At 45.5% G+C, this 13,084-nt stretch overlaps 1 protein-coding gene and 1 non-coding gene across 7 annotated transcripts in view; one reads left to right on the top strand and one right to left on the bottom strand.

The window, feature by feature from the left end:
• The window catches only part of Ntrk3 (neurotrophic receptor tyrosine kinase 3), a 395,515-nt gene that overhangs the window by 267,855 nt on the left and 114,576 nt on the right, over positions 1–13,084 (bottom strand). For all 6 annotated transcript variants that reach the window (XM_017803090.1, XM_008852847.1, XM_008852848.1 and 3 more), the window contains exons 5-8: positions 4,831–4,988; positions 3,612–3,754; positions 3,071–3,212; positions 2,283–2,579 (exon numbers count right to left, since the gene is read on the bottom strand). In XM_017803090.1, coding sequence (XP_017658579.1) covers positions 2,283–2,579; positions 3,071–3,212; positions 3,612–3,754; positions 4,831–4,988 — 740 coding nt within the window. The remainder of the gene's footprint in view (positions 1–2,282; positions 2,580–3,070; positions 3,213–3,611; positions 3,755–4,830; positions 4,989–13,084) is intronic.
• On the top strand, positions 6,161–6,264 carry LOC115067641. The gene has a single exon (XR_003847021.1). It is a non-coding gene; the product is annotated as a U6 spliceosomal RNA (small nuclear RNA).

Here is a 13,084-nt window from a genome sequence, read left to right as displayed (position 1 = left end):
ACTAATATTTACCACAGTGTGTGTGTGTGTGTGTGTGTGTGTGTGTGTGTGTGTGTGTGTGCGTGTGTGTTACATACAGCCATGCATGCGCATGTAGAGGCCAGAGAAGGATGTCAGGTGTCTTTCTCTATCTCTCCCTCTTATTATCTTGAAACATGATCTCTCGAGGAACAGGAAGCTTGCCATTTCAGCTAGGCTGACTGGCCAGCTAGCTCTCTCTTCTGCCCGATGCTGGGGTTACAGGCATGTACAGTTGTACCCAGCTTTTTACATGGGTGCTAGGAATAGGAACTCAGGTGCTCATGTTTTCAGAGCAAGTATTGTTACCCCCTGAGCCATCTCCCACACCCCTCATCACAGCCACTGAGGAAAAAAGCAAGCTAAGTAATTTGTCCTAGGTCACACAGTTGACAACTGCATGAAAACATCAACTCTGGTCTTGTGGCTCCGTGACTACCTTAGCCTGCCTTAAAAATACCCATAAGAATTTCCCAACAGGGTCAGAGACTATCTCCTGATCTAGAACTCCTATATTCTCATCTGTGCATCCCTGAAATCTTAACAAAAGCCGGTAGCAATTAAGCCTTTTATTTGCTGAGTGCTAGGCAAATAGGACTTCATTTAATCTTTATGGCAACCTAGGCAGGAGCCAGTATAATCATTCCCATCTCACAGCTGGAAAAACAGAGGCATCAAGTGATAATCACCTTTCACTGAGCGTTGTTCATGTACTAAGCCCCTTCTAGGAGCCTGGGCCACCTGTCTGGGAGGACCATGGATGGGACTTATACCTAAGTCTGTCTTATTTCAGAGTTCTGGCTTTTAATAATAGAGTTCTTCCTCACTTGGGAGTGAGAAAGGCATATACATGATAAATATGATGTCTCCATACCCTTAGGCCAAAAGGAGAAGAGCAACATGGGCTGCCTTTGTATCCAGTGCCCAGGCAGTACAAGGTTGAGCTTAGAGAGTTGTGGCATATCCCTGACTGCTTCCCCAGATGACTTACTCTTCTGAACACCGAGACATCTCGTCACTAACTAGACAAGGCTAGCACATATTTTGCTTGTCACTGCCTTTTATCATCCATTAATTCCTTTAATGCAAATAGAAACACTGCTCAGGACATCTCACTCTATTCATTGTCTACACAACGGTGTCCTGGCCGGGATGTGGACAGGTCTGAGGAAGGGTTCTCAGTGTACTGCATTCTTTTCCACCTTCTCTGGGACTTTACCCTCCCTCCCTCCTCCTGGAGCTGAATTGTCACCAAATGACAGTGGTAGCTGACTACAAAGGAAGGAGTATAAAAGTCACCTGGGGGCTTAAAAATGCCCATCCTAAAATCTCTGATTCAGGAGAGATGTCACCCAGACTGTTCCCAACACAAATCACAAAAGTCAGCAAAAAAACACAGCTTCGTGGACAGAAATATAACACCCGGGGACCCTATCAAGAAATTCTGCCAACCAGTTACTTTAACCAAACCCAGAATTGGGCTTTTCCTCTTCCCCAGCTTCAGAAGGTATTTGGACAGACCCCAAAAAAGCAGAATCACCTACCTATATTCAAAGTTATTCCATTAATTCAATTATTAGCCCCAGCCTGCGTACTTCAGCACCATCAGAGGCTGAATGCATCATCTACTTTATAATTAAGTTACCATAAAACAAAAGTAGAAAGGAGCCCATCCCCGCCACTCCATTCCTGGAGGCCAGTTCCAAATCAAACCTTGCTGCTAGTCAGCATGAAAACACTTGAGACCATGATCTGTTAAGCATGGGACTGATCTGGACTGACTCTGAAGTCACTGCAATGGAGAGTCTCCAAACCATAATCAAATACCAAACCCTGTGATACGTGCTTAATCCTGTATGTTAACTCATTCAGAAGCCACAAGACTCAAGACAGCAACGCACCCACACCCACTTCACAGCTGAGGAAACTGAAGGTTAGCAAAAACATACTGTCAAGTTTTTCTGGTGAGCAATGAGCTGGATCAAGATTCTTCACAGTTATCGTCCACTTCTAAAGCTCCTGCTTTGACTATTGTAACACAAGATATCTTTATATGCACAGTGGCTATTTCTAAGGGGTCCTGAAGGTTCCTGTGATAGCCATGGAAAATAGGGACTATCTTGCTTTGCACAAGGAGCAGACGGAGGCTGCCTCTGTCCTGGTGTGAGCTCAATTACCCGGGTAACTGTGATCATCAATGCTGCTTGCTTTCTCAAGATGCCACCTGCCCTCTTGTTCCCAGAGGAAATGTGTGCACGCCTCACCTGGAAAGGGCTCCTTAAGGAAGTGGCCATTGATGGTCTGGTTGGCTGTGCCCAGGGCATTCTTGGCAATGAGAGTGTAGTTGCCATTATTGTAGTGGGTGGGCTTGTTGAAGAGTAGACATCCCTCAGAGACCTCACCCTCCTGATAGTAGTCCATGTGGATGATCTTAGACTCTCTCAACGGCTGCCCATTGTACAGCCAGTGCAGTGTGGGAGTCGGGTTGCCACGCACCACAAACTCGATGCAGTGTTCCAGGCGCACCTCAGGTTCCACCAGGCTCACCACTCGTGGGGGATCTGTGGGGGGAAAATAAGCTGATACCAAAGGCACAGAGACTCCTGGGTAATGTTTTAGGAAGTGGGATGGGGATTCCACTCTTCCCCATTCTGCTCTGAAAAGGCTGAAGGAAGTTAAATCTCACCACCAGTCAAGAAAGGGGAAGAGATGTCTGTCTTTATCCAAGATGTCTGTCTTTATCTGGATCTATCTTAATCAGAGGTTCCCTCCTGAGACCTTTCAGGGGCTTCCAAAAGCAGAATGGGCCAAATTAAGAGTCTTAAAAATGGGGTTGAATTAAGTATACCATCTTCGAAGGGGCAAGGACATTCTTGAGTTTACTGCCCAAAGACTGATTTCTCAGTCTGGTTCTATGACAGCTTTTCTTTCCTTGTAGGTAGACTGGGGTCAAGGGTCTAGATGATCCTAGCAATGCCCCTGCCCCATTCCCAGCCTCCTGTGTCAGCCTCCTCCTGGTTCCCTGCTGCCCTCCATGATGACATGCACTTACAGTAAACAGTGAGAGCAACGCTGGCATTGCTCATGCCCACCACGTTCTCTGCAATGCACGTCAGGGTGAAACCATTGTCCTCGCTCGTCACATTCACCAGGGTCAAGTTGATAGCATGTACATTGGTCCAATTCAGATTGGTCTGAAAACCCCAATCAGAAGACAATAACCAAACCATTTCTACAAGACTGGCTCCCCTTTCCAACCCCCAAACGTCTTCAGGAATCAAGATAATGTTAAAGGAGGTCTTTCTAATGAAAACACACTGATCACATCCAGACTCTGTGTAGTAAATAGCTCAGACAGTTCTCACGTTAATACTAGGTGGTGAATAGTAACATTGTACCCATTTTACAAATGAGGAAACTAAGGCACAGAGAGATTAAATAGCATAAATAATATAGAAATATAAAGAAAATATTAAAGCTAGATAGAATCCAAGCCTACAGTTTTCATCTTAGCAGGAATTTCCTTTTTTAGGACTGAGGGAAAATCATTCCTTAACTCTATGTCCTAGAGGGCCTGGTCCTAGGATGCCTACCTGGTGGGTGTTGATAGACTGTAGCCCAGTGACTATCCAGTCAACATCAGGCAGTGGGGAACCAGAGCCATTGCACGTGATTACAGCATTGTCCCCCTCTCGGACAGTCAGGTTGACATGGCTCACACTGATCTCAGGAAGATCTGGGAGTGTGGAGAGGAAATAAGGGTTACAAAGACATGTAACATTTCCCAGAGGAGTTCTATCCCAGGGGTGATGGTGATACTTTTTGTGTGGCCCAGTGACAACTCCAACACAACTTGGCTTGTGCTCCTGGAAGACCCCTGTGATGGTTAATATTGTCAATTTGACAAGCTCTAGAATCACCTAGGAAACAAACATCTGAACATGTCTGAGGGAATATCTAGACTGGGTTAAGTGAGGTGGGAAGACCCGCCCTAACTAAGCAGCACCATTCTACGGACTGGGGTCCTGAACTAAATAACAAGGAGAATGTGTGTTGAGCATCAAAATTCATCTCTTCCTGACTATAGATGGCAATGTGACCAGCTGCCTCAAGTTCATGCTCCCACAACGCCCCCACCGTGATGAACTATACTCTCAAACTGTGAGCCAAAGTAAAGTCTTCCTTAAGTTGCTCTTGTCAGGTGTTTTGTCACAGCAAAAGTGATGAATACAATCCTTGCACTCCAGATTCTTCATACTGCTTCCCCAGTAGACTCAGAACGCAAAATCAAAACCCATACCATTGGAGGCTCCTGCACAGCAGGGTATCTGTGACAGATTTGCTCACGGAATATCTTTCTGGCAACTACTGTCTTTCTGGGATACTAGGTTTCACAAAATTGTTGTATGTCAGATTCCCATGGAAACCTGCTAGAGATCCCATTCTTTAATATCCAGTTGGTCCTAGGAATCTGACATCCTAGAAAGTGCCTTGGAATCTCATGACGCAGAAAGTCCAAAGGCTGCCCTGTAAGACACACTCCTTCAGGTTTGGTTGACAAGTAACTCAAGGAGAAAGGGAATCTAATCTACTGAGAATGACTCATGACTCCTATCTGAATTTCTGGGACCAGCTTTCCCACAGCTGACTGGAGACAGGAATGGCCAAAGAGGGAAAAGGTCTGTGCCCACTGCAGATATCTAGGCTTGGAGCAGTTGGGAAAGAGAGTCTGACAGGCCAGCCTAAGACCCAGACCCTTCTCTGGGATGTATAGGATTCTGGCCAGAGCAGGTGGTGCTAAGGCTCACTCACCACACTGACTGATGTTCATGCGGAAGAGGGGGAGCTGGGAGCCATCAGCACTGATGCAGTAGAGGCTTTGGCTGTTCAGCCTGGCCTCCCCCTGCTCCTGCCACAGCTGCATCCAGCGGATGTCACAGCTGCAGTTGAAGAAGTTCTGCTCCAGTCTCCTGTGGGCAAGAAGAGAGGGGAAGGAATCCCTGAACGGTGGATGGCCCAGCTCCCTCCCAGGGAACAGGCCGATGGGCCTCCGCTGCTTCTCCATGAAATAAGCCAGATTCACAAAGATAAGTACCGTGTTTCCTCTCGTTCATGGATCCTAGACTTCATATAGATACATAAAACCATGCATACATGTGCTTATATATGTATGAGGTAGGGGAGAAAGAGGAGGAAAGGGAAGGGAGAGAAGGATGGAGGGGGACTAGCCCAGGTAAGTTGGGAGAAAGAGAAGGCCATGTGGGGTTGATTATGGTCAATTATATGATATATTTGAAAGAAAATGTCTTTTTTAAATATTTTATTTTTATTTTTATGTATATGAGTGTATTGCCTGCATGTATGTGAGTACATCCATGTCGTGCAATGCCGTGGAGGTCAGAAGAGGGCTTCAGATTTCCCTAGAACTGGAGTTAAGGACAGTTTGTAGCCTCCTTGTGGGTGCTGGGAATTGAACCCGGGTCCTCTGAAAGAGCAATCAGTGCTCTTAACCACTGAGCCATCTCTCCAGCCCCAGAGCTCAGGAGGTAGAGACAGAGGATCCCTGGCTAGGTAGACAAGCTAGAATCAGTGAGCCCAGGGCTCAGGTGAGAGACTACGTTTCAATGAATAGCTGAAACATAACTGAGAAAGACACCCAACAGCAACTTCTGGTCTTCACGTGCACAAATGAAGCACATGAAGTGTGTACCTGGACATGTGCAAACACACAGCACACATTCATACACACCACATACACATACACACACAAAGAAAATAATAATATTAATAACAATAAAGGAGAGAAGGGGTTAGGTGAGACCACAAAAGAAGTAATAAAAAATAAATTACACTAGGCCCACAATTTTACTTAGTTTTAAAACTAAGACCTTCATTCAAAAATAAATTCCTCTAAACTCACTGGGCAAAGAGACCCTTTTAAATCTATGAAGCTGAGATGTTATCATCTCAAAACTATCCCATGGCTTCCCATCTCATTAGAAGTCAAAGTCATACTCAACTTATGCTTCTCCATCATCCTCATGACATCATGTTGTGCTTCACCCTTGTTGAAGCCCTATGAAACATGTGCTTCGCTGTCACCTGATGTCACCTGCCTAACTCTCATCAAAGCTACACTCATGTGCTCGCTTTGGCAGCACATATACAGAAATTGGAACAATGCAGAGATTAGCATGGTCCCTGAGCAAGGATGACATGCAAATTTGTGAAGTGTTTCATATTGGGAGGGGGGCAGTGTTGGAGGTATGGTTCCGCAGTTAAGAGTACTGACTGCTCTTGCAGAGACACAGGTTTAGTTCCCAACACCCACATGGACGCTTACTATTCATAACTCAAGTTTCAGGGGATCTGATGCCCTCTTCTGGCCTCTGCAGGCATTTCATACATATGGTACATTTACATACATGCAGGCAAAACACTTATACACATAAAATAAAAATTAGTAAATCCTCACAAAAAGCTATGCTCAGCCTGCACATCTCTATGATGTCCTCCAGTGTTTCACCCTCCTGCTCCTCTCCAGTCACACTGACCTCACTGTGTGCAAGCTCACTATTGTGACTAGTTCAGCCCTGCCTTAGGACTGTTGCAATTGGTGTCTTGCTTGCCAAGCTGTCTCCCAACATATCTGCAAGCCTGGCTTCCTTGCTTCATTAAGAAATCATAAAGTTTCTGACCACCATCCATACCAAAACCACTGCCAACCTCACCCTAAGAATGTCCAATCCCTCACCAGCTACATTCCCCTGTCTAGAATTTACTGCCAGCACATATCACTTTAATTATTCATTTTACTTTGTTTCTTTGACTATCTTCCCAAATAAAAATCAAGCCTCCACTGAGGCCAGAGACATGACCTATTTTGTTCATAGCTATATGCATAGTACTTAACACTGAGCTTTGCACATATTTTTCTTGGGGGAATAAGTGGTTAGCTATTTCCAAGATATACTCAAAAACCTGTCTTTGAATCAGCTTTGTTCCTTCATGAATTCAACAACTCCTTAATGAGCACCTGTACTGTGATTGAAAGCTGTTAATAGAGAGATGAATAGGGCAGTCTCCATCCTCTGGGGGTATTCACCCCAGTAAAAAAGAATGGCTGATGGGGAAGTCTAGTTCAAATCCCTTGTTCTCCACAAATTCTCCTTGTGACCTAGAGCAAGTCACATCCTCCTCCACGGAGTTATTAGGAGAGTGGCAAACAGCACTAATCAATTCAAGAGCACAGGGTGACTCTGAATGCCTGGGCCATTAGGGGAACATGACTCTCACTCTTGTCTATAGAAGGGATCGATCTGTTGGCACCCAGAGGAAAGGCACTTGGGTCACTGCATATTTTGGGAGCACTGGATATTTTTGATAGCTGGCAAATTCCAAAATAGTTAAGCATGTATCAGCATTTATCAACTTCCAGGAATAGGGGAGGTCCTAATGGAGAGAAATTGTGTTTTGGAGTACTAGGACACCTCAGGTAGAATATCCAAATAACCCTACAGACTATCACCTTTTTAGCCTAAGAGTACCCATGATGTTTCCCTGTTCATGGAGCTCTTTCAGAAAAAGGGAAGGGAAGAAACCCAGTCTTTGCTGAGCATCTACTTCTCACAACCATTTTACAAGGTGGCTAGTATGCTCCCCACAGAAATGAGGAAGGCCACCTAATGTCTGAGGAGTGTGATAGCTAATCTTCATGGTCATCTGGAAGACTGGATTTGCAACACCACAGAAACACACCTCTGAATGTATAAGGATGTAACTGATGAGGGAAGATCCACCCTGAATCTGAGTGGGGCCATCCCATGACTAGGGTTCTGAACCGAATAAAAAAGAGAACGCAAGCAGAGCATCAGCATTCATCTCTGCAATGTGAGCATTTGCCTTGTGCTACTGCCATCATAACTCTCTTGCCATGATGGAATGTACCTTTAAACCACAATGAGCCAAATAAACGCCTCCTTCTTTAGTTGTTTTTGTCTGTTCTTTGATCATAGTAATGAGAAAAATAACTAATACAGGGAGTTAAGATACATATTCAGGCCCCTCACACAAGCCTCTGTCTGCATTTCCAACTGCATCTTCACTAGGCGAACACTGTAGAGCCCCATGGGAGATACAAAGAGGCCCCCTGACTTCCAGGACTCTTGGCAGGCAGACTGGGGGAAGAGGTACAGGGAAGTGGTGAAGGCAATGGGAATGTTATATGCTGAGTGTGAACAGGAAGGGAAGATTTAGTAAAGGCACAGAGGTCATGTCAAGAAGGACTGCAAGCAGAGGTAGAAGTTAGTGGTGGAGGGCTTTCACTGGCACATGGCTTGGAATTCATCCATGAGGCAGTGAGAAACCACAAAGGCTCTGAGAAACCACTGAGAGCTGGTACTTGGGCCACCAGTTCGATGTCTTGCAACCACAGGTAGACAGCTACACAACACCATTGTGTGGTTCGTGCATTTCTCCAAGAAGTCATCCAAAGCAATGATGAAATCCAGACCCAGTGCCCTGGCATGGAGCCACATCCGCCCAGAGGGCCATTTTCTCCTACTCACACATAGGCACCAAAAAGGCCGCTAGGGCCTGGCCATGTTCTCAAACTTGTGGTCTCGTAACTCCTGTTCACATTTAACTTTTCCTGGGGGCCTCAGGTAGGTCTTATGTATATGGGTTATAGTTCTCATTATTTACCATATTACGAATTAAAACTGAAGAAAATGTAAAGCACTAAAATACATCAGCACAAATTCTATTAGTCACTAGGGCAATCATGTTTCTGTGCACATAGTCTCTGGGGAACTTCACCCCCATGAGAGGATGATTCTAAAGGACACATGTCTCTGGCTGTTATGAAAACAGGCTTAACCTCACATTTTACCTTCACCTCAAAAGGACTTGGGGCGCCTCCCTCACCCCAGGTCTCCATGGCCCACCATTAAGGGCCTAGTGTAGAATAGCAAAAATTAGAGCAAAGGACAAAAAAAATCCAGCAAATACCATAAAGGTAACAAGGCCATATTTGGTATGTTGATAGAGTCAAAGGAAAGAGAGGAAGAGGGAGAAAAAGAAGTGAAGAAGAAAATGTGTTGTGGGGATGGACTGTTAAGCTCCAGGGATAGGAAATCACCATGGGAGAAATGTTGGATCGAAAGCAGAGGAGAAGGGATGAGGACAGGGAGAACTGAACCACACCAGGAATGAAGACAGAATCAGAAAGGGAGTGGTCAAGTCCTGGGGGAGGAAAGGGAAGGGTAGATCAGGAAGCCTTAGAAAGGTGGTGTGGCAGTGGTTCAGCTAGTAAAGTACTTGCTATGCAAGCATGAGAACCCAAGTTCCATCCCCCAGAACCCATATGAAAAAGTCAGGTGCATTGGCACTGGCTTGTAATCCCAGTGCTGGAAAATAAGAGGCAGGGATCCCTGGAGCTAGCAGGTCAGCCAGCCTACCCTAATTGGTGAGTTCCAGGCCAATGAGAGACCCTGGCTCACAAAAGAAGGTGGACAGCACCTGAGGAACACTTGGTAACTATACACATGTGCACCTGCACACACACATACACACATATGTACACACACACGTGTGTGCACACACACACACGAGTAAAGTAGGATGGTATTTGTAACACCCTTGCCATAGTGCTCTACACACGTGACTTGACGTGTGACTTAATGTAACCTTCACAAGGAAGCTGTTCAAGGAAGGAAGGGGACATCTAATGGCATCCTTAGCAAAACAGAAAGTCTAAGTTAAATGCCTAATCTATGTAGAAAAAGAAATATTTAGGAGAGGAATGGTTTTGGGCTCCCCTTGTGGAGACCAGAGGAGAGTCCTGGCAACCTTGTTGACTGATATTGAGGATCCAGATGCTTCAAGATGAGCAAACTGAGCCAGGTCAGCCCAGATTTCACCAGCCTCTGGGCTGACAAGATGCAGCCATTCATTATTAAGTAGGTGAAAAATACAAATTATCCACCTGCATTGAAAAGACTAGACAAGTGAGGTGCTTGGCAGGATTGCCTCAAGCTACACAAAACAAGATACAGTCCAACCTCTTGCTGGATCCCATTTGTGGCACATCCCAGTGTCTCAGTGGCTCAAAAGGAAGACAGTGCCAAAGTGTCCTGAGGCTGTCAGGAGAGTCAACTGCACTGTCTGGGATGTGGCACAGATGCTGCCAGGCACTGGCTCAGTACAGCTCACTTCTTTCCATGCTTTCCCTCCAAGGCCCTGCTTACAAGGCCTGATCTAGTGGAAGGGCTGCACCTGAAGAGCTGATCCTTTGCTGCTCTCCAGAGTCTGCTGGAAACAGCAGCATAACTATTGAAGAGGGGCTGGGCTTTCTTCTTAGAGAGCACACACCTAGCAGAATGCACTTCAAGTCCTAAACAGTGGCGTCCTGGGTGTCCTAGGGATCCAATTCACAATTGCCTTCATGTCCTGACAAGAGAAAGCTGATACGAATCAGGGACACCCGAGTCCTAGCTCTAAGTGATACTGGGCATTCTGGTACCCTTATGTACAACCAGAACTAGCAGAGGAGGTTCAACCACAGCTGCAGGGACAGAACTAAGAGCCCTGCTCTGTGCTCTATCAATAATGCAAGAGACCCCATGAATAATGCAGCAGTAACCGCTTCAGAGCACAGTTCACTAGCGCCCAGCCCTGGCCCCAAGATGGCCCAGGGCCTAATCACAGGGCCCTGAGGGCTTCCTACAGATTAATTCAGCCCCATTCAGGCATTGGCTGATGCGCGCATGCACACACACACACACACACACACACACACACACACACACACACACACAAAACCACTTTGCAGCTGCAGCAGCCAAGGCTGTGACTCAGTGTACAGAAAACATTGATTCCCCTCCAGTCATTACTCAGGTGATTCCTTCTCCCCTTCACACCATAAGTACTGCCAGGAGCAATCCTGGAACCAGGCTGTGGAAAACAGGGAGACCACATCAGCAAGGGCAAAGCTACTGGCAACAGACAAAGGATATAGCCTAGACCTCCTCAAGATAAAAAGATGATAGAAAATGTGCATAAATAAAAGATGCAATTTAAGCTTTGTTGAGCATAAGGGACTGAATTGTGCCCCCCCAAAATATGTATCCAAATGTTAACCCCAGGTCCTACGAACATGTCCTCATGATCAAGTTAAGGATAAAGGGATGAGATCATTCTGGATTTGGGGTGGACCCACTCCAAGGACTGGTGTCTTAGAAGGATTGGGAGCAAGGCTAAAAAAGGAGGCAAGGATGTCAGCCATAAAAGGTAGGAGAGGTGGCAAGAGATGCTTCCACAAGTCCAAGAACACAAGGAGCCACCAGCAGCTGGAAAAGCCAGGGAAGGTGTCATCCCGGGAGCCTTTGAAGGGAGAAAAGCTGTGCTGACACCCTGACTCAGAATTCCAGGCTCAGAACAGTGAAAGAAAATTTGTCTAATGTTTGAAGCCACCAAGTTTGCAGTAACATGTCAAAGCAGATCTGGAAAACTAAGAATGCAAATAATTTAATTCTCTAGGACTCTAGTTTAACATCTGCAAAATGGCGATGGTTGTAGTCAACATTCCTTCTCTATAAAGTGACTGAACAACTTAATACACATCAACATGCTTTGTGAATTAAAAGAGGGGCTGTAAAGACATGAGAAAATTACCACTGTAGCAGTAGTGTTGGTGATAAGATCGTCTGGTGTCTTGTCTGAGAGCTATCAAAGTGATCACAGACAAGGCTGGGAAAAGGAGAGTGCCAGGATCAGTCCAAACCCATCTCCAACACTGAGTTAGTATTTTACCAAGTCGATTAAATCTGAAAATTATAACAGAGGTAATTATCACTTTGCTTTAAGAAAATGAAATATTCTAATCTATTTTAATCACGTCTGCTCTGTGCCTGCAGGGTATTAAGACAATCCTGTTCAAGATGCATTAATGGTCCTCGGGGTGTTTCTCGAGGTTTTCAGTGCTGTGGGCTGCTATACCTCTGGTGCCTCTTGCCATTGCCTAAGTTGCATCATGGGAGTCAGAATCCAAGCTTCTTTGCTTCCTAATTCATCCTTTAAATCTAAAACAATCTCCTGGATTCTTGCTTTGATTTTAGGACAGATAGCTCTAGTCTTTTCTCTCAGGGAAAAAAAAAATAATAGCATCTTGCCTAAACCAGAAACTTCTGAGTGCACAGCAGGATGCCAAATCAGATTCCATCAAATTTACCACACTGCTGACCATTCCGAAGGAAGTCTCAAAAGATGCTCTTGGTTTGTTCAGTAGGAGAGGCACTCCCGGACTTGGGGAAGCAGAATCAAGTGCTCATCAGCAACCTTTCCTCCAGCTCCACAAAAGTATAAGTACAGGATGAGTCTTGGCACATGGAAAGGGTTCTGAAATGCTTTGGGGGTTTCCTATGGCTCCAAACAGGGAAGCCAACCTCTCTGCTTCTGGGAGTACATGCTGAGTATCAAGGCTGCATCACAAAGTTGGATCAGAGAAAAAGAATGGTCTTTGGAAACAATAGCTTCAGATGGTGATCATCCTAAAAACCATAATATTAATCTCTGGGTTACCATTCACCAGCTGTGTGATCCTGGTCTAGTTATTTGACATGGCCCAGTCTCAAATCTCTCATTTGTAAAGTGGGTTATAATAATAACTCCCTTGTGGGATTGTTTCAAGGATGAGCCAGGGCCCTGTATATATTCAGTACTCAGTAGTTGCCTCTCCACTCTCCTTTCCCACTGGAAATCAGTCCACACTCAACCTGTCCAAGGAAGAGTCTCAACAGCATCACTGTAGCATCAACTGTGACGTTAAAGATTATGTTGTAGGGTACAGGCTGATTGGGACATGGCAGAGATCCTCAAAAGATCCTTCGTGACAGAAGAAAAATGTGCTAAGAAATGGCTAAATACCCTATTTTCCTTGTCTGTTCCGCAGACACTAGCTGGAACCCTCACACACCTGGCTTGTGACTCTCCTGGCTGTCACAGCACACAAAGCCCCCTCTCCTACAAGGCCAAACTCTTCCTGAAAATACCAGACCATCCCCACACT

Source organism: Nannospalax galili, unplaced genomic scaffold (genome assembly GCF_000622305.1).
Source record: "Nannospalax galili isolate Female #2095 unplaced genomic scaffold, S.galili_v1.0 scaffold185, whole genome shotgun sequence".
In the NCBI taxonomy this organism is placed as follows: Eukaryota; Metazoa; Chordata; class Mammalia; order Rodentia; family Spalacidae; genus Nannospalax; species Nannospalax galili.
The sequence above is the reverse complement of the archived record's forward strand: the minus strand, read 5'-3'. Positions and strand labels throughout refer to the sequence as shown.